The following is a 27,337-nucleotide window of genomic DNA, read 5'->3' as shown; positions in this document are numbered from 1 at the left end:
TTTTACTCTCAAGGATGCCGTTTAGTTGGAAATTCCAAGGATTGGCTTCGCTACAAGTGACGGTACACAGTGGTAGTCTTTAAGGACACAGTTTAACAACACATCACATCGTTATTGTGGCAACTGAATGAAAATGTACGCCGCCACAACAGAGACATTGTGTCCGTTATCAAACAACCACCCATGCCAGAACCATGTTTGCAACATTTTGCACTTTAATATTTTCTCCAAAACAGACATCTAATTTTTCCCACATTTTTACACTAATAGGAAATAAAACACCTTTGATAGCATAAAGAAAAGATATGTAGAAAAGTATTAAAAGTTTTTGGATGTCTCAATTTAATGTAAGTAGCTGCTTCCGTTACTTCAAACGTTAAGTTGAAATGTTCATGAACTACTAGCAGACACAATGAAAACAGAGTGAGCCCTGGAGAGCATGTTAGCCTAATGATCACAGCTAGAGCTGGTGTTACTGCAAGACAACTTAGAGAAGAAAAAAAAAAATAGCCCATCTTTTATCCATTCACCTTGTGTCATCATTGGTTTGTGACTTGAGAGACAAAATTAATTCAAAAGTGACATCATACAAACAACCACCTGATCGTTATCGTACAATCTGCAAGTAAACGTGGTGCAAAAAAGCTAACACTTTTACCTAAAAAATCAAAATTATTCAGTGAAATTAAGTCCACGCTATTCTGGAAGACACAGCTCTGCCAAGGTCTGTAGTACACTACATTGCAAAATACATAGCGCAGAAATGCATCATGGATGTTTGGGTAATTAATATGCTTGAGACAAACCTACTCTAATGACTCACACAGTACTCCCAAAAATGAGATTTCTCATGACATTTATTCAAATAAACAATACAGTTTATAATTTGCTAGGATAAAATAATAAGTTTGAACACATAAGAAGCATTTGGGAGAGAATTCCCCAAAGATCTGAAACTGGGGCAAAGGATGTGTTTTAATGATGGCTGACACTTTGGTGTCATCTTCTGACTTGCATCAGTGCCTGTATAATCATGTCCCCTCCAGTCAATCTTGTGAAGACTGCCACATAGCAGAGACATGAACGAGCATTTACAAGCAGAGAGCTTGACAACCAGAGCAACCACCACACAGAACAATGCAAAACCTGGAGGGGCACTGACATTTCAATGCTAAAACCTCAACCCATGTGCGAAAAATACAGTCTTTAATGCAAAAGCATAACAGCGTTACAAAACACTCCTACAACCTTTAGAAGTTTGCCCTATATTCCTCATCTGCTTAAGGATCACACGAGTTCATCTGTGTAGCTTGATTTAAAGCAATGCTCAGTCTCACTGCAAGGCAACAGATCTCTTCAAAGAGGCGCGGCAGCTATCAGCCTCATGCCATCCAAATAGTCCCTGCAAGAGTGATGCAAATGCCTGACCCTGTTTGACAGTGATCGAGCCCAATTAGCAGCACTACAAAGCTGTGCTGTCAGTACATTCTATTACCCTCATTCAATCCCCAAAGTGCAAGCTGAGCTCTAAGAGGGCTACCTCAAGCCACGTCAGGAAAGAGAAAAAAAGAAAAAAAAAAAGAAAAAGAAAACAAAAAAAAAGAGTGAATGTCACTCAGTTTGGCTCTTGCAAATAATTAGTAATGTTCTTAAATGTTAAACAGCTCTAAAAACAACTAAGAGGGTACGGCAAAAGGTTAGCATAGAGGGACACAGGGCCGGTGCATTCTACCTTACCTTTGACCTGTAAAACTTTTTTCTTGGTTTTCTAAGTCGACCGTGCACTTTCACTGAGTCCTTTATCTGATCGCTTGGCAACTAAGAGAAATTCTTTCTATCAGTCCCCTTTTAGAGTTACTGATAAGGTGTAACTTGTGCACTGCTCTGAAGAGACCGAGGATGATAGGACGAATGCCTTATTGCCAAACACCTCCGAACTCCCGCAGTCAGTGGAGGGAGTGAATAGACTCAACCTACATGGCAGAAGTACACCTTTTTCAATATTGGTAAAGAATAAATATTTCAAAATTTCAAAATTATGCAAACACGTGCCACTCTTGCTCTTTAACTTCCATGCATATGGACTATTTACAAATTGAAAAATACAGACTTGCTATTTAGTTCTTTTTATGTTTTTTTTTTTCTTCTTTTCCCCCCTGAAATGTCTTTGCCCCTTTTGCAATCAGCCTATCAACATTCAGCCACTCAGACAAGGATCTCACCACATATTGCAGACATGGCCAGGACAATTAAAGCTGTGTTGAAAACATTTTCACACTAATGGGAAAACAAAAAGTCAAAATCAAAACAGAAGAGATTCACAAGCAAAAAACAGAGGAAAATAAGATAGTTCAGGGGAGGTATTACAATACAAGCCAAAAGGATGTATTTGTTTAAGATGGATTTTCTGCTTTCTCAAGACTCCACTCTGCTGCTAACAATACTGTAGTACACTTTCTTTTTATTACTCTACCTTTTATTTAAATATAATTTACTTTGAAGATTTTGTTAAACAAATCCAGGAAAAATGATGCAAAAGTGGTTGGTTTGCCAAAGGAGAGGCGGCAGAAGGCCCGTGCTGCCCTGTTTAATTGCATCAGCGCTCTAGTTTGTCAAGATACTCAAGAGTCCGTTGCATTGGGACGTGTCCTCAATCCTCAATGTACTCCCACAGGTCCTTCTCATAGCCTTCATGCACGTGCTGTAGAAGCACTCTTCGCCTGCTCTCACAGTATCTATAAACACAAGACATTTGTTTTGGTTTTAGAATTCAAGAACACACAAACTTGATCGTAGCAGACAGATACAATCCTTTTACTGACCTGTACTTATCTTGTACTTTCTGCTTGATGTCCTGCAAGGAATCCTGGGAGATGTCCCGCTCTAGGTAGCCTGAGAGCACCTCAGTGGCATTTTCCAGGTCCGCCTGGTTGTTCTGATGAACAAAAATGTCATAGGTAATATTATTCAGTGTCATTGGATAAATTAAAAGACAGAAATGTCAGTTATCTGTGATAATGTTTCCTAAACTCTGGAGCATGGGTGTCAAACTGAAATACACAGTGGGTCAAAATAAAAAAACTAAGTTGAGGGCCAGACTCGATATTTATTGAAAAATGGACTAAAGTTGTGCCTGTTTTCCTTTCTCTCCAGGTATACAATGATAAACTGTTTCATATGGAAACAAAGATTTTGCTTAAACATTAAATCTGGAACAAACAAAGCTTAATTAAGGTCTGTCCTTTACACTCATGAACAGATAATCTGCCTCCCGCCTGTCTTGAAAGCTCCTGTTTTTCATCTTTTGTTTGGCCATTCTTTGTGAGGGGTGGCTTAAATTTTCCTGAGGTGACTGGTAACATGAGGTTGCTAATGAATGTTGAGAGTTGCTAACGCGCCAACTCACTAGCAAAGCATTCTGGGATGTGTAGTATTAACGATGCATGCACTATATATCAGTGAGCCTGGTCTAATAGACGTTTGATATTATCTTGCGGGCCAAACATAATTACACTGCGGGCCCGATTTGGCCCACGGGCCTGCGTTTGACACCTATGCTCTAGAGCATCCTGCTTCAAGTCAAGCTCAGACTAGAGGAAGGATTTGCCCTTTTCACCGCTAAGAAAACAATGAAAAAAAAATACATTTACAAAGTACACCTGTGTTTTTACATCACTTAGAATCGCGGCAGTTTCTCTAATTTCCGTTTCACCTTGTTTGTGTGTGTGTGTGTGTGTGTGTGAGGGGAGGGACAGAGGATAGATGAGTGAAGGGAAAAGAAATGTTACCTGTGTTGATGACAGCTTGTCAGGGTAAAACCTTCCCAACAAGTGTTAATCTGTCTAAGGCCACAGATGGACACACATCTACCCCAAACGCCTGAAAGTCAGGCCACAATATCTGCGTTTTTTTAAATGCACATAGCCGAGCTCGGGATTTTAGAGACGAGATTTCCTAAGTTCTATGTCAGTACTGGGGAATGGTCTGGCTGCACCCGTTATGATTCTGCTATAGGGGATTAAATGTGCTGGCTCGTTTTGTATTTATTTAAACCAATTAGAGTTATCTTGGGCTGCAGTGAGTCCAGGATCCTGCCATGGTGCCCCTGCAAAGTAGTGTCAGGGGGAGAGTTGTTTGGTGGAAAATGAAGCTTTTTTCCATATCTGGTGGGCAAACATGCAAACACATCCCTGTTGGACCGCAAATGGTGTAATATATTCTTTGTAGCATTCACTGAAAGAACCAAGCAGGCTTTCCTTATCGCATGATTTAAAACTTGCCATTCTGCCATTGCCCTCCTAAAAAAAACAGTAAACTCAGGGTAAACACTGAAGACAGAGAGGTGGGATACTGAGAGAGACGAATGTGTTTCAGAGAGAAAATGCTAAAGCTGTCACATGGAGGGTACCCAATTATATTGTTATATTTTTGTGTTGCATTCATTCAGACTAAACACCATTACAATTACGTTCACATCTGTAACATTTGAGGCAACGCTTCCCCTTTGATCGTACCTCAAAAATAATGGACTGGTTGTTCTTCTTGAGGTAGAAGGCAAAGACGTAAGTGAACATGAGTGTGGAACGGCACTGGCACAGCACATCCACGGCCTTCTTCAGAAACTGCACCTCAATCCAAGACATGTTGTGCTGTTGCATCTCCTCCATCTTCTGCTTGACCTGAGCATAGAGCTTGTGCTCAAAGCGCAGACTCTGCATGTGGTTCATGTAGCGGTTGCAGTAGAACAGGTACCTCTGCAAGGCTGCCCTGGAGCGCTGCACACACATCGTGGAACAGGTTTTAACTTGTGCGCACTCTTCCTGTACTAGAAATCTTCAAAATCACTGCGCACTTGATCGTAGGAAATATGTTACTGAAATGTTTTAATTGTGTTGGTGGGTGTTTCAGACAAAAACCATTCTTCACTGTGCAACAATCATGTCAGAGGTGTAAATTAGCATAGAAGTGAGTCGGTTTGCTGTGTGCGTATTTACAGTGTGCAGCATGTTAAATCAAACTGTCACTTGCTTAATTAGTTGGAGTTGATCACATTTTTCATGAAATTTTAAGGATATTTTGGTTGCAGGCTATACTATTGTCACATTATTATTTTTCAGGATTACTTGTATGAATTTTTAAATGTCATCAAGACCGATGGGATGGAAACAATACCTGGGATGCTGTTGCCTCTGCGTGATTATTAAAGCAGGTTACACCTGTGGCAAACATGACTGCACACTGAAAAATGGTGTCTTGACCGAAAAGTGGACAAACAGAACTATTGTGCCATTATGTATAGAATCAAAGATTTGGAACACATTAATTACATTTATTACCTCTTGAGCATCTCTGGCTGCCTTGGCATCATCTTCATTGTAGCGATTGCAGTTGTACCTGAAATGAAACATAAATTAGGCTTACAGAATTTTATACCACACTTTATTTCTGGAAATATGTTCTAACATGGCAAAATAACTGAGTGCATAAGCCACAATGTCGACAGCAAGTAGGTGCAATGCCTTCAGTTGGTGGAGAGGATCTGCTGCCATTTCACCCAGTGTGTCCCCACCGGGTCAGACTGGGTCACATTTACAGTAAACACAGCGAGTCTGTGTGTGCCGATTTAAGTAGGGAGTGACACACAAATATAGAAAAGATAAGAAAGGAGAGAAGGTGGGACAGAAACCGTATCGTTCTGGCCCGTCCTGCTCTCTGTGATTTTCTACATGGTGTTTTAATGCATTCAAATACAAAATACAGATGTTTTTTTGTTGTTGTTGCTTTTTTAACAACCCTGTCTGTTTCTAGATATCCTGAACTAATGTGACATGTAATCATGACTCATCTTTAGCCTAGAATAGTACGGAAAGCAGCAGTCACTATCAGGGTAGCGTGCTGCAGATAAAATTAGAATTTTATTGTTAAATAAGCATTTCAGGTGCACATTAAAACCACAAGCCAAAGCGTAGCATGATGACTTAAGTATTAAGCTATTATTTCTTACCAGGCTGAGCCATGAGGTTCCCATGGACCCAGACAGACCCAGCAGAACTCAGCTTTGCAGTTCTGGTTCCGACAAACCATGTGATTGCAGCCTCCATCTTTCTCAATGGTCACATGGCATTTTGGACACTCCTGTCAGTGAGAGGAGAGGAATATTAAGTCAAGGCAACTGATGTGCAAAAAATTCATGACATGCAAAAGCAAAGACCAATTCAAGCAAATAACAATCATAATACAGAAAAACACTCCTAGAAAAAGCTATAGAGACTAACAAAGGTAGGTTGGCTTGGATTCAGCAAAATGTCAAACAGCAGCCATTTTGACTGGATGCACACACAGCACAGCTTGAAGACACATATCACAAATGGTCAGACTACAAGTATATGCTAAAATTCAGGTACTCCATGACTGTGCAGTCCGACTTTAACTTTCAGTTCTCTTTCAAACATTCATTTCGATGTCCCACAACGGAGAATGCTCTCCCAGTTTTATCCTCAGAGGCCTGTATATCATGACTCCAGTTAATATTGGCTGGCATTGGTGACATTTGCGTCAAAGCTGAGTCATGCTCACTGGCAATAAAAGCGATTGACATGGCGTCACCCATCATTCAATTTTCTCTTCTTGCTTTACTCAAAAAGCTTCTTTAGAGTCAGGTTGAAGAGTGCTAGCAGCTACCACGCATCTTCACCATATTAGCTAAGTCACCGTAGTTCACCGTAGCTGCTTGATCCAGATTTAATTTAGTGCTAGCTATCTTGACTGACCAAGGTAGCTACAGCAGGCTAAGCTCTAACATGGCTGACAGCAAAACACCACGCAGAATGTGTCCTTATGATTGCAAAATTTCAGGTTTACACACTTGATGCTATGTGTGATGTGCTCAAGCAATAACATCCACACTGGGCTTATTTGAACACTGGATAAGCGAGCTCGCCAGATGAGCAAGGACCCAAGGACGGGTCCAGTCGAGACATCCATGGAGTTCATGGAGTCAGGCAAAACCCGTGTCCGACTGGAGTGATGAGATATACGCCATTTTCCTGCCGATGGAAGGTGCTAAAGCTAGCTGCGAATCCGGTCTGTTGGGACTTTAAGCTAATGAGGAGCTCAAAAGGAGTGTTTGAACGCTGGCATGTACTGTCACCTCACTTTATGAGAACAAGAGAGTGATAGATAAAACAAGAGGCTTCCCAAGGTAAAACACACCACCAAACAGGTTTTGCTCATCTTCTTAAGTCCATGAATGAAGTCACACGCTAATGGAGAAAATGGTTGCATTTGATTGCCTGGAGATGAAACAATAAGGTCTCTACCAGATTCCCACAGTAGAAAATCTAGTAGCCTGTCATCTTCATCCAAAGCAAAAGCTCTGCATGTCATCAACTGGCTCAGCGTCTGCAGTCTTCCTTGGCTAATAAGACGTATAAATCTGTTGCTACTACTGTGCAGGCCCTGAATACCTTGTCACTCCTCCTAGTCTATTCATTGGGCTCTAGAAGCCAGTCATGTGACATTCCAATTCATCCCCCTCACAGAAAATATCTATGATTTGTGCTCCAGAGGAGGATGTATGAATACCTGGTTCCACCTTTAGACTGCTCCCTGAGTGTTTGTCAAATGCACAGAAGTGGCCATTGCCCCCGTTTTATTTAAGAAACAGGGCATTCGTACTGCAAAACACATAGACGTCTGGCTATTACCGTTACACTCAGACAGTGAAAGGAGAGCACACTCGGATTGCAGATCACCTGACTGCTCTGGGCTTTGCCAAGAGTCTCCTGAAACCAGGTCATTTCTTTCACAAGAATATCTCTGAATTCCACTTTATTCAGAGCACACCTCTCCACAGACAAAGTAAAGAAACTGCTGTCACCTGTGAGTGTGTTTCAAAGTGGGAATTACCTTCCATTCAGACGGCCTCTGCAAATGTTTGGATTGATGGTACCTACACTGACAGTGATTCCTCTAGGTAGACTGTACATGAGAGAATTTCAGCAATGGATGGCACCACCAAGACTGTTCCAAACCCACCATGTCCACCTCCATGTTTTGTCTATAAAAGTGACCACAGACTGTGCAGCAGCACCATATCACTGGAGAAATCCACATTTTCTCTCACAGGGATTGCACTGGGATTGGTTACCTCTAGGAAGGTGGTATTGACAGATTCGATTCTTAGAGACTGGTGAGCCACTCACGTGTTCAGACTAGTGAGAGGCCTTTGGGACCCATAACTTTCTGGTTTTAAAGGACTTTGAATTCCCATTGTTGAGGAACCACCATGTTTTGATCAGAAAAAACAACACCATGGTGCTAGCTTACATCAACAGACAGGATGGGCTACAGTCCAGCCCATCACACATGCTGGCTCGCATACCGATTATATAGACCAGCCTTCACCTGCTGCAACTGAAAGCCACTCATATCCGAGAATTCCTAAACTTGAGAGCCTATCTTCCTGTCTACGGGAAATCCACAGCATGGGGATTGGACTTTCCACCAAATGGTGGTTGGTCAATTCTGGGTCTGTTTTAACCAGCCACAGGTGGACTTGTTTGCCTCAGGATCTGTAGCGGCAGTTCTCTCCCTCCTTTAGGAACTGCTGGAAAAAGGAAAGGCCTTTTCCACTATTAGAATAGTAACTAATAGTGTATTTGTCAGTCTTTTTTGCCTGTCATGTAGGCGTTGCTGACCATTTGGTGAGACAGCACCCTCTGGTCGGTCACTTCATGACAAGAGCACAGTAGCTCAGCCCAGTTTTGAAACCGCTTGTCTTTTTATAGGATTTATTCCTGGTACTAGACACTGTCTCCCATTCACCATTTAAACCTCTGGATCAGGTGGGCATGAAGACGCTATGTCTGAATATGGCTTTATTGCTGGCTCTTGCGTCAGTAAAAAGTGTTAGTGACAGTCATGCACTGTCAGTGCATGTACAATGCACTTAGTTCGTGCAAGGTAATCTTAAGGTCATACTCAGACCAAATCCTGTCTTCATGCCCAAAAATCCATCACTGGGGTGCATTCCTTTGAAGCTAGGGGCATTTTATCGCCCTCCCTGCACACTAGCACCTGCACGCTCTATGTCCAGTGAGTACTGAAAGAACAAAAGCATTTAGGAGGTCTGATCAGTTGTTCGTTTAATGGGCTAAACCCCAAGCGGGCAAGCCCATTAGTAAACAATGCCTATCCCACTGGATTGCAAGAGCAATTGAGATAGCCTACACCAGCAGAGGACTGCAACTCCCAGTACGGCTCCGTGCTCATTTGACCAGAGGTATGGCAACTTCCTAAACCTCTATTTAAAGGTTTGTAGTTGGTAAAATCTGTGTGGGGGAAAGCTGGGCTTCATCTTTGACCTTAGAGGTTGTAAAGGTTAGATGTCAATGCACCATCACTGGCCCACACTGTCCAGTGTAGGAGGACAGCACTGAAAGAACGCTCCCATAGAAAGACCCTCATCCATGATAACAGAGAACAGGGGTTACAAGATGAGTAACCTGAAGCTCCTAGTTTTAAAAAATAAAATAAAATCTAATGAAAGTCTAGCTGGCTGGCATTTTTACAACTTCAGTTTCTTTGTGGCCATCACAAAATTTCTCTACCAGCACAAACCCAGCAACGAGGGGCTAAAACTCATTCTGATTCCATACCTTGGTATTTGCTGCAATCCAGTTTGAAGTTTCACTGTCATCATCGCATTTCTTAATCCATTTTCTCAGCCACTACAAACAATAAAATAAAGAGTATAAAATAATCATGTTGACAATGAATGTTATTCTTAACAGAATTGTAAAACTGCAGAAGCTGGAAGATTAGCTAAATATTACTGTAAGGTAATAAAATAAATTATATTCAACGTACCTTGCACTTCACAGGATCATGCCAGTTCTCTCCACAGTTGAAGCTGCAACAACAGTAGCCATATCAAACCAAACTCACGGTACATTCAATAATTGCAATTAGATTGACAGAGTCAACATTTACTGTCATCCTTACAGTTATCTAAACAAGCTCTCTTACCAGAACTGACGGCCACACTTGCACCTCACTGGCTTGGCATCTGGGTACTGGACTTTGACAACATGATGGCAGTCTGGTGCAGGGCACCACTTTAACAGTCGATTGCACTTGAAGGAGTGATGAGAGATAGATTTTCAACTCACAGTTTCACGGGCACTTAGGTACAAAGGTCTATGCTTTTAAAGGCAGCGCACACAAGATAATCTAATAGCTCATTATTATAAATCAAAGCTTTATAATCCATTCCAAAACATTGTTAAGGAGAAAAAAAAAACTCAAAGCTTACCTCGACAAAACTATTCGTAATTAAATGCTGGTACTTCAACTTCACTTTTGAATCTGTTATGAGGCGCCTACAGGAAAAGTCAAATCATTGATAAGCATTCATCACACAAAATGGGTGACTTTGGTTGAAAAAAAAGACAAAAAAAAAACAAACAAAAAAATTGGCCTCCAAGCCAAAATGCAAGAAAGTGTTTTCTAAAATACCCATTAACTAACAACACATTTCAGAATTACGTAATTACGTGTGGGTCACTAACTAGCAGACGGCAAACAAATTTCATGTCAAGTTAAACAGTGATGTGGGGAGCATACGTTTATATGCACGTGTGCCATAAACTGATGACTGAAAACACTGAGGTCTCCTGCTAGCTGGTTGTATCAGAATGTAGGTTAAGACAATTACTGTCAGCTTAGGAGCTGGTGCAAGAGATTAGTGTTCAAGCTTGTGCAGGTATATTTCTTTGCACCTCAAGCTGAATATCAACTTTAAAATGTCCTAAAGAAGTGGTCTGACTTGAGAGCTCTGTACTACTTTAGAAGACAAAATGTCAGCAGAAATTCTTTCAATTTATAGTTTCTACTCCTGCTACACACACTAAAAATCAAAGGTTTCTATAAGGCATGTCTAACTTCAGTGCAATGGTGTCAACTTTCATTTGATTCATTTGTGTTTAAATTAAAACAAAACATAAGATCAAATTGCATAGTATATATTTATTTCTGATTTCAACAAGCGGTGTAATGGTAGATGTATTCGTCCTGAACTGTTCAGTATGCAATGTTTGGTTTGATATGAAATTTCCTTAGTTTGGTATGCCCTGGAAGTTAAACCATTATAGTCAAGAGGTTAAGGTATGTCTGCAGAAAATTCCAAACCCAAGTTCAAACTGGAACATGTTTGGCAGTGCACCAGTTATTGTCAATCGGCTACAGCGCGCTAGCAGAGCCAGCCTTGAAAGCTGAGCAGACACTGTGCCAGTTTCATAAAACATGTATGCTGTGTTAACTCAGAATGCACACTGAAGTTTAATCGGCCTTCCAGCGCAGCCAGAATCTAAAACTTTTTGGCTGACATTGTACGTGTGAGTTGACCAGGCAACATGCGGACCTCACACGGAGCATAAACACCAAGTCAATGGTTGTCTCTGTCCTTCAGCAATTTCTGTAAAGTTCTTTCAAACAAGACAGCAGTGTTCTCGGAGTTGACCAAGAAGGACGCAGCAACTAGCATTTAGATGCTATAGTTATTACAGTAAGAATTATGGCGAATAAGGCGTATTTTCATTTTTGAAAAGAAAGGGTGTGCTTTTTTTTCCCTCTCCGCTGTCTCTTAATACTTCATTCTCAACCATGACTAAGGTTCATACTAAGCCAAGATTTTGTGTACTGATACGCCCCTATTTTACATGCAACAATGTTTAATGCAAAAAATTCTGACTAAATTAAAGAAGTCAATTTGTTTCCTCCCAGAATGGGTCAGTCACATCCTTTGCTGACCAATATTTAGCAACATAAAACAAATATATGCACAAACAGATACTCACATGACTGTGTTGTCATCAACCAAAATGTCACAACTATGAGCGGGACAAGAAATGGTCTGAGAAGACAACACAGAGGGCAAATCATTAGTCAGACAGCTATTAAAAGACTAAAGGTGCTTTCAGAAGGCAAGTGGTTGCCACTACTGCCTGATCACTCTAGTGAATGATAGAGATCATGGTGTCTCAGCTTCTATTTGCTGTCATAGCTCACTGTGTGATCATGGCTATCAGAGAAACTGCACAGGGGACAAAGACACAGGAGCTGATTTTACAGGTACTGAGTTATCTGAGTGATTCACCTTTTTACCAGCAAAGAACACAAATGATACTGGGGCAATATCTGCATCAAAGAATGATCATCTGGTCTGGGACAATAAACAAAGTCTGTGATACTAGACAGCTAAACTTGCCATACTGTTCATGTTATATTGCTAACCATTTCCCCTATTTTAGGCTACAATCCACTCTGTCTATCAGTGTAATGACATTATACAGGTTGGGCAGTGGCGCCTGTGGTGTATCAGCTGGTAAATCTGGAGGTAGCCGGGAGCTGCTGGGACATCTGTGTGCCCTGCTCATGCTGATTAAAAACAGGGAACACAGACACTGCCGCTTGCTGTCTGAAAGCAGCTCAACACTGATCAGTGATTTGTATCCTAAAGACATTTTCATAGGTACCTGTCCCATTCCTTCCTCTATGATTTTGGTGGTCAGATAATCTCCCCAGCACTGCATGCAGAACTTGTGTCCGCACTCCAGGCCTGTAAAATACTACAAGAGAGAAGCATCTAGTTAGAGTTGAAACAAGACAAACAAGGCATCAACCAGTTACATACATGTGCACGAAGCGATTCTTAGGATAAATGTAGCCCACATTTGAGAAAACAATGTTTTAATAGACTGAATAAAATAACTCAAGAATGATTGCGTGTGCTACAAAATCCAACGTTCAGAACAGTTTGGACAATAAAGCCATCTCTACTACATCTTAATACAACAGTATATGATAATGATAATATGGACTCTTCATTTTTGTGGATTTTTGGTCATCTGTTTCACCTTGACATTTGAGCGGTCTCGCTTGATAAATGTCAGAATTCACAGGTTTGTATCTGTAATTGTAGCAGTTATGGCTAAATATTAATTCTAGCACTATTCGTGTGATCACATTTTGTAATGTCAAATTAGTCATACTCATTTTATGTTTCTACCACAGTTGTGTTAACCATCACTGTCAGCTGAGTTGGCAAAAAGGGACATATTTTTGACAGCATGATATTAAAATGTCTATGACAAGGCTTCAGTTAGATCCACCCTTGCATTGTTCCAAGTTCAAAGGTGCCCAAATACTACATTGTGCTATTAAGCCAAGTCATAGCTTTTGAGTCTAACAATTATAAGAAAAATCCATTAGTTACACCACAACTGAGCACATCTTCAGTTAGGACAGTGTTGGTGTCGTTCTGTGACTCACGGAGTTGGGGAAGTTCAGATAGCAGATCTGACATGACATGTCCTGCGCCGATGATCTAGTGTTGATTGGAGGACGGATCCGAGGCTTCTTACTTGGGTTAATGACATGACACTCAGAGAAAAGCTTGTCGAGATTACCATCAAAATACCTACATGGATTGAAAGAAACAAAAAAAAAGAAATAAGTGTTAATAAAGAATATAGACATCAGCTCTCCCAGGGACTTCTAAGCTAACACGACTGGTTAGCTGGGAAGTTAAGGTCGGCAAATAAAGTATGTAATTCAGAAATTCCAACCTTTCCATAAGCTTTTCTTTGTCCCAGTTGAAGTGACTGAGAAGGATGCGGGTTATTGTTGCAGGATTCTAGAGGAACAAGAAGTTGTTGGTCAGAAAAAAATGAACTACAATTTTACATTTAACTGCTGCTTACTTTCAATTTTTACTGCAGCAACTTATTACAAGTTACAGTTTCTTTTGTGGGACAACAGACAGCTTTATGGCCCAGGTTTTCAGATATGGATTAAGGCGAGCATTAGATCAGAATGGTACATTAACAAAACACCATCTGCAACAATGATGGAGTCATTTACATAATGACCACACAGTGAGATAAACTCATTTGACACAGTCTGAAAAAATACGATTCTAAAAATGATTTACTTAAGGCTGTATTCATTGTAAGATTGTTTGACTAAACTGCATTACATTGAAAAGAAGCTCCACTTTCCCAATTCCACATTGAAGTTCTAGATTTTACCAAGTCTTTAGCCTTTTCAGGTTTCTACGACGCAATAAACCAGAACACCACATACATGTTTTTAAAACAGTTAAACAACTGGCCAGTTTGGGCAAACTGCAGTGATTTAAACACAATGTGGTGCTGATGTGGTGAGAGTACTGTTGATCTAAAGACAAATTCCTGCTTTCTCCATCCACAGGACAGAAATCTCATCATCCACTCAAATCTGTGGAGGTCTGCGTGCGTTGGTTTTAGAGACAAAATAGTTTTATTGCACGAATACATATAATTACAGAGAGCACTGCTTTACGTCAATGTTGTAATATATTCTATGTATTCCTGCTAATCTAAAAACCACCAAAATCAGACGTAAAATATGGTTCTTCTTCACTTGAATTCAGTGCGTCTCCTTGAAGCAAAATGTATCTAAAATTGAACCCAAAATGCCTCACTGGCTGAACATCTCCTTATTGGTAGATCGTACAATTTACCATTGTTCCTATAACATCACCCATGCAGGTTGTGTGACATGCTAGCTGAGCAGCTGTACACATCGGAGTCTCTAGTTTCCTCACTCAGTTACTGTAAGGCAGATACTCAGATGTGTGTGACCAAAAATTCTTTTCAAAAGAGTGAAGTAAAGTGTTCTGTGTCAGATTTAACCTGAAACCAAGAGACTTTATCTACAGTGGATGTTTTCCATTAATAGAGTTTTCTATGAATAAAGCACACATTTTAAACTTTCACAGTCTATAATGTTAATTAAATTGTAGGAGACCAAACTTGTGATTGTGATTAATGCAAATAGATTCTTTACAGTTGTTTTCAAACTACTGCCATTTTTTATTGCCTTGTTGCTATTGGCTACATTTGTAAAGCCAACTTGGTTGCATATAAGAAAAAAGTCACCAATGAAAATAGTGAATATACCCCGTCACCAAGTCAATAACTGCACAAGTCAGTTAACAATCACCATATCTGTAAAAGACATTGGTTGACTGATGTTGAATTTCCAACCCTGCACCACACCAAACTAGGTCTGGCCATGCCATTAAAGGCACAGAGCTGTTTAATACAAAAAATGGTGAACAAACTAAAAGGAAAAATTGACAAGAAGTTTCTTGGTAAAGCGCTGGGTCGCCATGAGCGACCAGACTACCTTCACAGACATATAACAGTCTCTACCACCAGTTTCGTGGAGTAGGAACAACTCAAATTCTACATTTCTCACTAAACTCTTTAGTTGAAGCCATGCGTGATTATGTGAGAAGAGCGTAGCTGCTGCTTTCAATAATCATTCATGAGCCACTCTGGGTTTTCTATATGCTGCCTTCCATTTGTTCTCTGGTCACGTTGAGACAAAACCTGCTCCAGTTTACTATGTTCCATGTGGGATGTTTCCCTGCCGTTAGATAATAAGAAGAAAAGCAAATTTTAAAGGTGGCATACAAAGAAAATGTAAAGATGCAAACAAATGAATGCTGGTCATCGGTGGCATCTACAAGAGCAGATACCACTCAGACTGACGAGAATGGAAAATGTTTCAGCATGAGAAAAAACAAACTGCAGTTAACCTGAACTGATGATTCCAGATTCAATAAGTGCAGCGAAAAAATTACGTTTGTGATATATTGTGATATATAATCATAGACATACGGTACATGTGTGTACAGCCCAACCCCACATAGACGTGTGGTTGTTTGTTGCCAAAAATCTACATTCCAAAAAAGAATTCAAGAAATGAAAAAAATTCCTTTAAACAGCACAAGACAAAAATTTGTATTGCACTGCATTACGACAGATCTTACTTAGGAGAGCAGTAGAGGGACATATGAAGGAACACTGATGTCCTCATTTTTCAAACAGTACAAGAAAAAAAGTCACACAAAAGTCATCCCCCTCTGAACTGCTAACAAACCCACCCTATTAATAAAGGTACCAATATTTACTACAGGCATAGAATCTATGCACCAGCAAAATAACTGGACCAGATTCAGAATTGCATAAATATTTTTTGCTAATTGAATGGTTCAATGCATTACAGTAGATATTTTGCAGTCCATTTTAAAATGGGAATGATGCTGCCGCTGTAGCATACAGTCGAGTACGTTACAGTCCACGGGCATGGTTCCACTGTTTAAAGAAAGCACTTTATGGGTTGTTATGTTCCTGTTATTCTAAACAATACTTGTAGTACTACATCCATTTTATTCATGACACAATATTCTTAAAATACAGTTTTCTGTGATGTGCTTAGTGATGAGTGTCTCATGATAAAAGAGAGTATGTTATACTGTAAGTTGTGTTATCTGTGTAACGTTTATTAGCAGTTTCGCAAACATCCGTGAGAGATTCACATTCACCACATGTACATATGTGCCGTCACTCGAAGGTCACACAGGCATAAACAGGCAAAAGGCTTAAGTGCCATAAAATCTAATGGTTCCCACATAAAACCATATGCAATTAGGAAGGATACACCTTAAGAGAACAAATCACAGCATTGACTCCAATGTACTGATAACATACTATATTTAACGTTTATTAGGGACATCTGGCTAAAACGAGCACACTTTACAACAACCCTGCAATATATCCCTTCTTCAGCAAGGTTAAAAAGTTCAGTGTTTCTTGATAATGTTTTAGTGAGGTGCTGATTACATTTTTTACTCATTTCAAAGGCTGTAGTTTGTGGTGCTGTTAAACTGTTTTGAGTTACACTGAGAGGCGTTCTTCAAAGTTGATCTAGCCTCACATGTATATGTAGTTGGCAAAAAATAAGAAATTTCTTTCCATAATTTCAAGGAACAAGTTAACACAAGCCTTGCCTGTTATGTTTCTCTGAAATTTACAGTTGAAAAACAGCCATCAGTCACTGGTAACTTTACCCCTGAAGCATCTTCAGGGGCCAGGAAGAACTGTCACTCCTGACATGTGAAGACACAGTCACTAGAAACATTTACAACAAAAGTACATTCAAGTCAAGTCCACTACTCTAAAACTTCAGATCACAAAACAGATCTGTGACTATAGATGAATAAAGGTATATATTAGTGTTGCAATAATATGAAAATTTAGTTGCTAGATTTAAATGGCTTTTTTTTTTTTAAAGAATCACCATGTCACTTGTTTTTTTGTGCAGTAGAAACGACTGCCATGCAGCTGTACTGTACCCACATTACTGATATTTTAGCTATTTTACTTTTAAGTCTTGTGTATAGTGAAAAAATGACTATGAAAAATTCAACGCCCATTCTCGAAAAACCCCAAAGAGTGGTAGGTCTATCAAGACCACTTTCCATTTTATTCTGAGCTCAAGTACGTGAAAGGAAATGGAGGCCCAAGTTAACGCTGGGTTAAGACGATGAGCTCCGCCGTGTTTCCCACAAATTTAATCTATACCCGTTGACAACTTCCACCATCCGAGTGTGCTCCATCCAAACTTTTTTAGAAGTCATGATAAAAAGCTTGTTAACATTATCGTAACTAACCTAGCATGCAACTTGCTAACCAACTCGATGGCCAAGCCTTATGTCTAACATTAAAATAACGTTAATGGCAGTGTTATTTTACATTATTTGTAACGTCAAGTTTCAATTAATTCATTAACGCAGCCCAACTGTCGTCAAATATGAGCTGGCACCTAACGCCATCTAAATCTAGACCCAAAGACGTTATCCTTTTCCATTAACGTTAGCTAGCGGTTACAGTTGGCTAGGTAGCCAGCTAGCTAACTTGCAAGCTAACGTTAGCTTAGCAAGCGCTGCTGCCAACTTCTCGGTCGGGATTAGACTACTTCCTGGAACAAAACTCCTATGGAAATAGTTATTTTGACATTTATATTGAACGTTGTCCTCATCTTCCTTTTCAACTATATGTAACAGAAGAGAGCTATGCTGAAAATAAACGAATTTAGCACTGGATCAATCTTATTAGTCTTGTGTAACTGTCAACTTCCAGCAAGTAAACTACTCCTACACGGCTAACATTTGAGCTAACGTCCATGGCCTGTTAACGCTGCTCACCAGCCCGGACCCCGGTCTTTCCTGACGCTGACATACCAAAATACCTACCTGGATGACCTCGTTGACCTCCCTGATACACTCCACCATATGCTGGAGGATCTGCTCGGCAGTCAAAACCTCGAAGCGGTAGTCCTCCTCCTCTTCCTCGCCAGGACCGTGGCCACCTCCGCCAGTCTCGCCGCACTCATCTCGCTCCCCACCGGCCACCACGGGATCGACCAACTCCACCTCTCCGAGCTCCAGGGTGTCGTCCTCGGGCTCCTCTTCGGCGCTGTCCTCGCTACATTCCTCCTCTTCGTCGTCGTATTCATAGTTATAACCCTCGTCTGAGTCCATTCCTAAGGTGGTTATCAGCTTGTGACAAGCACACCTAAAGGTCTACGGCGTGTGAGATGTTGATTGCGGAACAATACGAAAACCCAAATTATCCGAGCCTGTTTTTCAGCTGCAGCGAAAATAACAACAAAACGTCGCCGCTGCTAAGCCAACAAAGAGACACAGCGTCACCAACTGACGACGCCTTACGTCAGATGGACTGAACAAGAAGATGTAAAAACATTATTAAATGACAAACTTCACTTTCCGTCCGTACATTTCCAGACATATATTTATATATTTAAAAAAAAATAACATTGTACGTCGAATTTTAACTTGTAGCAAAGGTTGTTAGCAAGTTACAAAACTACTCCCCCATTGTAAGATAAAGGCCAATGGCGAGCAGGAGAACTACACAACTGTGGCGTTTGAGTTTGTAAGTCAGTAGGGCTTTTTTTTTTTTTTAGTAGCCTACATTTTGTCTCGTACATCTGATTCAAATGCCGGATCAAATATAGATGTAGATTTACAGTAAAGAAAAAAAAAAGATAAATAATAGGATAGATAGATAAACTAAATGAACCATTTACTTCACCAAGTGGCACCCTTTCTAATTCTTAAATCCTTAGATGGTTTACAATAAATTAAATATAGATGAAGCTGAAGCCTGGTAGGGATCTGGGACCTGCTGGGACCTGGTTAGTTATGGTACCCAGAGCTTGGACCAGACACGGTGACATGGCGTTTAGTTATAATGCTGCCAACTGGTGAAACTGGTCTTGACTGTCTGGATTGTTGTTTTGCACTTTCATCTACTTAGAATTTATTTCCGTCTGTGCCTTTTTAAACATTTTTTAACATGTTTTTATTTTTCTAATCTTTGGTCTCTTTCTTTCTATTCTATTCGATCAGTTTTATTTACCCTATAACATTTCTGTGCGCTTTATTTAACTTGTCAGTACTTTTTTTTTTTTTAAAGTTTAAAATGATGTATTTTCTATTTAGTATTTTTGCATGTTTTATGAATGCCCTCTGTGAATGACATGGTGCTATACAATAAACTTGCTTTAGCAAAAATGATAGTAAAATGACTAATAATTGTCATCATAATACCTAAAATGATAATCCATTTTATTCTATGAATCGTCTTGTCCTGTGGCTCAGTCACGTGACTCCCGCACCTGACAGGAACAGTGTGACCGGGCCGTTTACCAGTGCAGGTGAACAGGCTCAGATTGGAGTCATGTCTGCTGTTAGTTCTGGACAACAAACTCGTCCCATGTATTATCTGCTGCTGTTGATGATCCTCCAGCTTGGCCTCCACACAGCGGAGGGAGTGTGGCCGCTACCCCAGACTCTGATCTCCTCCACGGAGCGCTTCCCTCTGAGCCCTCAGGCTTTCTACTTTGGCTACGGAAGACAATCAGCCGCCCAGCAGGGCTGCTCTGTTCTCGATGAAGCTTTCAAGAGATACTTTTCTCTGATTTTTCCCGACTACACTTCTGGTAGGTGGAATTCATTTAGTTGTGAAAACGAAAGTAAGATTTCCCTCCATGTTGTGCCAAGTCATGACTGTACTGTGTGTACAAAAGTCCAAACTATAGGCTTCATAATATGTGTGTTAAAACTATCTATTTAGATTCTTCTGTGTCAATTAGGAACAGACGATCTGGTGATAACACACGTTTAAAAAGTTCACTGTAAATGTCCAAAAAATGGAGAGCAAAGTGCCCACTGTGGTTTTGTTTTGAATGTTCTGTTTGTCCTGTTGGCCTTTAAAGAAGATCAATGGGCTTTGTATAGGCAGCAGTTCAGCCCACCAACTCTAAAAACCCACGATGACAATGGGCCAGAGTAGCACAGCTTCATGCTTGTGTTTTCAAAAATACCATTGCTTGTAGAATAATGGCGGTTTGTTTGTGACATGGTGAAAGTGAAGCTACACAGAGACAAACTTTAACCCAGCAGCTGTAGTAATAATTGAGCTTTTATGATCAACAGCATATGGCATCCTGCGATTCAGCACGGACAAACCGTTTACTGTCGAAGTCAGTGTTGACCGCGCTGACTGTGACGGTTACCCAGATGAAAACTCATCTGAAAGGTGTAAGTATAAATGCATAGAGAACCACAGATTAAAATGTGTAACAGTAAATGTGGCTGGATGCATTATCTAACCTGCTGCTATTTGTGTTTCAGACAACATGAGTGTCTTTGCTGGTCGAGCATCTCTGAAAGCAGAAACTGTGTGGGGTGCACTCAGAGGTGACTGAAGCTGATTTTTTTTTTTCAAGAACACATCAAAACAAAAGTACAATAATGAAGCAAACATGTTTACAATCAGCTTGGATTTCCCGTTGAATCGCATATTAAAATGATGATTATCAGTCAAGCGCCATGTCATTCAACCATCATTTCTCTCCATCTAATCTGATCTTCTGCTTTCTGAATTGTGACTGTTGCCCGTTCCATGTGTAAGCCATGATGTCAGTCCGTCTATCATTTTCATTCTCTGTCTGCCTTGTCCTCTCTTCCTATTCATATTTCCAGTTGTGACAATATATTCCAGGGTCTCTTTCCTTATGATGTGTCCAAAAAATGTTTTCAATAGCGTATAATGTGTGTTTAGTAATTTTAAAACATCTTCATTGCTGATTCTGTCCATATATGATATACGTATCATGCGTCTGTAGAACCACATCTCTGCTGCAGTGATTTTGTATTGACTATATATCCTCTGATTAAGGTCTGGAAACCTTGAGTCAGCTGGTCTATCAAGATGATTTTGGCTCAGTAAGTCAAAGTGCTCAAACTCATGAGGTCTTTAAAGTGATTAGTTCTTGAATACATATCTTCATCTTGCTCTAATACTTGATTAATAGGATTGTGGTTGTTGTTTTTCTTCATTTTCAGTATTTCGTCAACAAGACTGACATTGAAGACTTCCCCCGGTTTCAGTTCAGGGGGATTTTGTTGGACACTTCGCGCCACTATTTACCAGTGCAGGCCATTTTAAAGACTCTGGTAATAATCAGATGACAGGATCTAAACTTTAGTGTTCCGTTTCAGTACAGATTACACTTATTATCACTGGTATTCACCTGTGTGTTTCTTGTCAGGATGCAATGGCCTACAGCAAGTTCAATGTGTTCCACTGGCACATTGTTGATGACCCCTCCTTCCCTTACCAGAGCCGCACCTTCCCAATGCTCTCCAGTAAGGTATGTTCTAATTGAGAGAACTATTGAGTAAAGAACAAGTCACTTCTTGATGTCCACAGCGACTCTGTACACTCACGATTTGTCATGCAAAAACATAACAACAAAAAAAAAAGTCTTGGCTAAGTTATAATCTAGAATTTTAAGTGTTCCAGCTGCTTTGGATTCATGAGGTAGGAAAACGCTGGCAAGTAGCATCCACCCTGAACACAGACTTCTGGCTTTGATTCAGGGGGCTTTCCATCCGATGACTCACATCTACACACAGTCAGATGTGAGAAGAGTGATCTCATATGCCAGGATGCGGGGAATAAGGGTCCTTCCTGAGTTTGATTCACCAGGCCACACTAAGTCTTGGGGACAAGGTAAAAGACCAACATTAACAAAAACAGTTTTATCCAAATGATTTCAGGATATTGATTTTTTTTTTGACATATAAAGTACTTGGCATGATGCCTGGTTTGACTCAACAGAGATAGTTTCTGCCAAATCTTTATGTTCAGACTTTAAATGGCAATATGACATGGACTGTCTCACTTCTTATCTGTTTGACTTTCATGGTCTAGCAGTGATAGCAAATGTCTGCGCTTAACAAAAAATGTATTTAAGGAAAATTGTGAATTAATTCTAATTGATGATATGTTTCTCAGGGCAGCCTGACCTGTTGACTCCCTGCTACAAAGGGGGAATCCCTTCAGGTACTTTCGGTCCGGTTAATCCAGCTTTACCCTCCACCTACCAGTTTATGGCAGCACTATTTAAGGAGGTGTCATCGGTGTTTCCTGATTCCTATATCCACTTAGGCGGGGATGAAGTTGACTTTTCCTGCTGGTAGGCCAATCATTTACATGCCTGCTGACTATCAGTGATATCAACCAGGATTTCCTGGTTTTGTCTGCAGTGTCTAGTCCTGCTGTTTTCAGCCTTCTGTGCCAGATACTACAGTGCTGCATACATATGCGTGTCTTTTGTTTTTGTCTCTTCACATAATGAAATTAAAAAGTGAAAGCCCTTAGCATAATATTTAATTGAAAGAACATTAAGCTTCTAAAAAGTTAGATAAACAATCAGTGTAATATGAGTAATTGATGCCCTCTGCTTGTTATTGTAGGAAATCCAACCCTTATGTTCGAGCATTCATGCAGAAGATGGGATTCGGATCAGACTTCACCAAACTGGAAGCGTTCTACATGGAGAAGTAGGTTGTCAAGAAGGACATACTAAGCAGCCTAGAAGGCTCAGGAAAACACATTGACTGACACAATAATGAATTCATCTGTTTCCAGGATTGTAAACATCACTTCAGCTCTTAATAAGACATCCATCGTATGGCAGGATGTTTTTGACTACCATGAACGAGTAAGTACAACCCTACGAATAACATCATCATCTATGAAGTGGAAAATATGTTATTTTTGTGTGCATTAGTTGTGTTCAAATAAATGTATGAGCTATGATTAGAAATACTTGCCTGCACATGCATGACATAAATGTTTACAGATAAGCAAAAAATTACAATAGCACTGTGTAGAAGTTTTCACATATTTAATTTCATTACTGCATCACCATGTATTTAGTCCACATTTGTGAAGTTTGCACTACGACATTTGGTGCAGATTTATTTTGGTTCACTCATTCACTCAAGAACGTATTTAATCTCATATAAAAAAAACCCCCACAGCTTTAGTTAAGTCATGATATAAAATTCTTCTCGGAGCAATGAGAGTTTTCCTGTATATGTGACTGAACACTGTTGGCCTTTATGAAACCAGGTTTTTTAAATTTTTAAAGACAATAATGAGCTTTTTTGTGCCCCACACCTCAACACAGTCTACGAGCAGTCGCATTCAAACAGAATTAGCTTATTATGCTTGAAATAAATTCGAATGAACTATTATGGAGTAAGACACATACTCCATCCATTTTGTTTAGCCTTACCTTGGATGACATTATCATTTTAACTTAAGCAGGACCAACAATATCCAACAGTTTGTCGTCTCATAACGTCAAGCTAATGTATCACATGACCCGTTCCTGTAAGTCTGATAGGATGTAGCCTTGTGTTGCAGCGCAGTTCTCTGTCAGTGGTGGAAGTGTGGAGAGAGGGCTGCTACCTGTGTGAGGTACGCAGGGTGGTTAAAGCAGGGCTCAGGGTCATTCTGGCCTCTCCGTGGTACCTGGACCAGCCAGGACCGACACACAACTGGGCCCGCTACTACACCGTGTGGCCTCTCGCCTTCAAGGGTCAGAACAAAACCTGTGTGCCGTGACGAGTTGAAGTTGCACTAACAGCTGTGTGTCGTTTGTCTCTAATAATAACTGACAAGAAAAATATAGTTTCCTTTTTAGGCCAAAACCTCTTGACAGCACAAAATGTTCTATTCGTAGCCGTACCACTAGGTGGCAGTGAGAACTGCTGTTTATGCAACAAGGAACTACTGTGTCCCACTTCCATTCAGCATGCTCATTTTAAAAAGAATGTATAGCAAACGGTTTCTCATAACATAGAAAACTATTTTAATCACTTTCCCACAGTTGGTTAACAAATAGAATTAGTGTGTAGAAAGGAAGCTACACAGAGTTGTGACTGCTGTGGTACAATTACACAATGCTGTCTGCTGTATAGCTTTATGGCTCACATGCATAATTTTTCCCCTGGCCAAAAAAACAAAATTGACATTGATTAACTAATATGCAAAATCCCTTGAATCCCTCAGACTACACTGCGAAACAAAAGACTCACCAAAAGAGAGCTGGAAGGCTACATGCACATGACTTATCAGATAAGCATTCAAGTGACTATGCGTCATTATAGTGACTTACCAAATATTCCAGCGTGGTCCAGTGGTACTTCACATGCATTCATCTGGCTTTATCTGGAGCTGGAGCATATTTCCATTGCTGCTGCTATCAGAAAAATAAATGTACTGTTTATACTTGCCTCTAAAACATGGTGTTAAAATCGCTCTTTCTAATGTAGCACATGTTGTATTAACATTATGCAGTTATTTGCAAAACTGCTTAGTGTAGGGGGAAGGTGTCAACAAGTTATTCATGGCTTTGTCTTTTGCAGACACATTACTGGCTTAGTTTAGTGGCATACTTGAGTCAGTGAGGGAAAAAATGTAGCGATAAACAAAATTACATATCTTAAAAATGATGTAAAAAAAGCAGTAGTTTCTGTAGGTTTTTGCAGTCTGTCATGGTAGATAACTTGTTTGCAAGCATGGACTTATACTGTTTACTTCATCGTCCATTCTCCTTGGTTCCATCGTGTCCAGTGCACAGCATGCTCCAAATTGGTACGGATGCAGAGAACAATATGCTGATGAGACTCTGAGTTTATTAACAACCAAGGGAAGATTGTATTTTTTCAGCACAAGAACCAGTGTCAGGAATCCACTAAAGCTGAGTTAGATGCTTTCCAATACAGCAAAATATTTCTTGTCCACATCTTTTCCTTTCATCTGGCCCACATACCAAAAGGAATGATGGTCCACTCCTGGCTGCCAAATGTTGGCCACATGCGGACTGCCCTCTGGCCATCATTCTGGTGTGTGAGCCAAATGAATAATTCTGCTATCTGGGTTGCCCCATAGGAGGGCTACAAATTCTGTGAACCATGCCTTGGCAAAAACTTGCATCTGCTGATAAAAGCTCATCAAGGTTTCATTTGTTTTTATTTTTTTTGCATGTGACTATTTTCTGACACATAAAATGCAAAGAGATAAATCATTACAAAGGTTCATAAGGCAGATCAGTGGCAGCGTGTTGTTTGTCATTCTGCTTAGATTCCTAAGGACACGGTGCTGCACATCTGGAAGGGCACCCCGGCTAGCTATCATGATGAGCTCAGTAGAATGACCAAAGCTGGCATGAGGGTCGTGCTGGCCGCCCCTTGGTACATCAACCACATTTCCTATGGCCAGGACTGGCGCAACTACTACACTGTGCAGCCACTGAACTTTTCTGGTGTGTGCATGGCCAAGTAATATCACATACTATTATAATCTGGCTCAGTTACATGCTGGTGATGGCGCTTGTCTGGTGATGGAAGCTGCCAGTGCCAATTAAAGACACTCATTTAAACATTACCTTTTTCAGTTTTGATTTGCAGTGGTGTGATATATTTGAAGTGAAGATGGTGATCGGTTGTAAACTCATCCTTAAAACTCATTGTGTTATGAAAGCAAAACTTGTCCTTATTCCCGTCACAGGTACGGAGGAGCAGAAGAAGCTGGTGATAGGTGGAGAAGTCTGCATGTGGGGCGAATATGTAGATGCGACCAATCTCACGCCACGTCTTTGGTACGAGGTTAAAAATACTCCAAAACCACCAATGTAGTAAATCAAATTTTAGGAAGTGCAGCAACAATGTTATGAAACTATTCAAAATAACCACTAGTTGCACTTACAACCACAGGCCAAGAGCAAGTGCTGCTGCAGAGAGACTGTGGAGTGATGAGAAGCAGACATCCAATGTGGACAAGGCGTTTCCCCGATTGCAGGATTTTCGCTGCAAGCTCGTGAGGTAATTTACCTTTTCTAATCAGGCTCTTTAAAGAGCTTGGTGCAATCAAACCTCCAGAAGACACTGAGCTCTTTCCCATAATGTTTTCTTGTCATATACTGATGCTTCCGTTTCACTTTCTGTTCAGACGTGGTATCCAGGCAGAGCCTCTCTATGTTGGACACTGCAAACAGGAGTACCAAGGTGTTTGAAGATCCTGGATGGGCTGATACAAAAATTTAAGATTGGAGTCTTTGAACGAATTAAGTTCAGTTACAGTCTGCGTTAATTCTGAAAAGGATCTTGTGTGGGCCATTTAAAGAGATGTAGAAATCTTTTAAAAAGTATTCGTTTTTTTCATTTTCAGTAAAATGTGTACAGACGAAAATGCTTTCTCAGGGACTTATCTCATTACCTATGTTTTTCTTTTTCCATTTTTGTATAGCAGTTTGAGTAGTTCTCTTTTTATTTTCCATTTTTGATTATTTCTTAGTAGTATACGGTAGAAATGTCATGCAATGTTGAATTTTACTTTTCTGACTGCAAGATGATGACAAACTAGACAAAACAGAAGAGTTTGATTTAAGGTGAACACTGACCATATGCTGTAACTTGCACTCTTACATTGAAATTTAATTAAAAATCATGAGTAGACCATTTAACACTTAAATGTTTTTTTTGTTTGTTTGTTTTTTTAAATCCATCCATCCATTATCTATACACCGCTTAATCCTCACGAGGGTCGCAGGGGGGCTGGAGCCTATTGTTTTTTTAAATTCTAAGTGAAATATAACAGGTGGCCAGTTTAAGTGTGACACCATTAAAATAGAAAAATGAACACATTTAGAGCCGGATTGTCAAAAGTTGGAAGAGTTTCCGTTTACAAAGTACAAATGTTTAAGGAGGAAACATGCACCAAGAAGAAAATGAAAGCAGATATGACAAATATACGCATTACACCAAAAAAATTCCAGTCAAACTAGTTTTATTTATTTACCATAAAATGCAGTTTGTTTTATGGGTCTTGTTAACATATACTGTCATCCTCAGGTGCAAACATGGAACCCACAGAAACCAGGAGTCTCTTCTGTTTCTTGTGTTGTTTTGCAACTTTACAATTTGAGTAACTGCTACAAATCAAGTTCATTAAAAGGTTTTCAGATTCTTTAATATACCAAAAAATGTTATGAAAAGGAA

The 27,337-nt window shown here is 40.1% G+C and overlaps 2 protein-coding genes across 5 annotated transcripts; one reads left to right on the top strand and one right to left on the bottom strand.

Moving 5' to 3' along the window:
* Nucleotides 1–193: 193 nt before the first annotated feature.
* On the bottom strand, nucleotides 194–18,611 carry arih1 (ariadne ubiquitin-conjugating enzyme E2 binding protein homolog 1 (Drosophila)). Of its 2 annotated transcripts, none has more exons than XM_008276826.1 (14): nucleotides 18,146–18,611; nucleotides 13,629–13,696; nucleotides 13,333–13,480; nucleotides 12,537–12,629; nucleotides 11,859–11,914; nucleotides 10,316–10,382; nucleotides 10,030–10,136; nucleotides 9,871–9,913; nucleotides 9,660–9,731; nucleotides 6,005–6,135; nucleotides 5,328–5,394; nucleotides 4,515–4,775; nucleotides 2,823–2,935; nucleotides 194–2,735 (listed from the first exon to the last, which is right to left on the bottom strand). In XM_008276826.1, exons 1-14 carry the CDS (start codon nucleotides 18,431–18,433, stop codon nucleotides 2,651–2,653), a joined length of 1,599 nt encoding a protein of 532 aa, XP_008275048.1. In that variant the 5' UTR covers nucleotides 18,434–18,611; the 3' UTR covers nucleotides 194–2,650. The 2 variants fall into 2 exon arrangements, with proteins under 2 accessions (XP_008275048.1, XP_008275049.1); XM_008276827.1 differs by having other exon boundaries at nucleotides 5,337–5,394; nucleotides 18,146–18,609.
* A 971-nt stretch (nucleotides 18,612–19,582) lies between these two features.
* hexa (hexosaminidase A (alpha polypeptide)) lies at nucleotides 19,583–26,802 on the top strand. 3 transcript variants are annotated; one of them, XR_520018.1, is made up of 14 exons: nucleotides 19,583–19,917; nucleotides 20,414–20,518; nucleotides 20,612–20,677; nucleotides 21,159–21,205; nucleotides 21,326–21,436; nucleotides 21,532–21,633; nucleotides 21,863–21,995; nucleotides 22,281–22,461; nucleotides 22,742–22,828; nucleotides 22,917–22,989; nucleotides 25,422–25,531; nucleotides 25,848–25,938; nucleotides 26,054–26,161; nucleotides 26,289–26,802. XR_520018.1 is itself a non-coding variant. In XM_008276825.1 (14 exons), the coding sequence occupies exons 1-14, from the start codon at nucleotides 19,656–19,658 to the stop codon at nucleotides 26,350–26,352; spliced, it is 1,605 nt and encodes a 534-aa protein (XP_008275047.1). In that variant the 5' UTR covers nucleotides 19,584–19,655; the 3' UTR covers nucleotides 26,353–26,802. The 3 variants fall into 3 exon arrangements, 2 of the variants coding, with proteins under 2 accessions (XP_008275047.1, XP_008275046.1); XM_008276825.1 differs by lacking the exon at nucleotides 25,422–25,531 and adding an exon at nucleotides 23,700–23,874 and having other exon boundaries at nucleotides 19,584–19,917; XM_008276824.1 differs by having other exon boundaries at nucleotides 19,585–19,917; nucleotides 25,422–25,602.
* The last annotated feature ends 535 nt before the right edge of the window (nucleotides 26,803–27,337 follow it).

Source organism: Stegastes partitus, unplaced genomic scaffold (genome assembly GCF_000690725.1).
Source record: "Stegastes partitus isolate 25-593 unplaced genomic scaffold, Stegastes_partitus-1.0.2 Scaffold81, whole genome shotgun sequence".
NCBI lineage: Eukaryota > Metazoa > Chordata > Actinopteri > Pomacentridae > Stegastes > Stegastes partitus.
The sequence above is the reverse complement of the archived record's forward strand: the minus strand, read 5'-3'. Positions and strand labels throughout refer to the sequence as shown.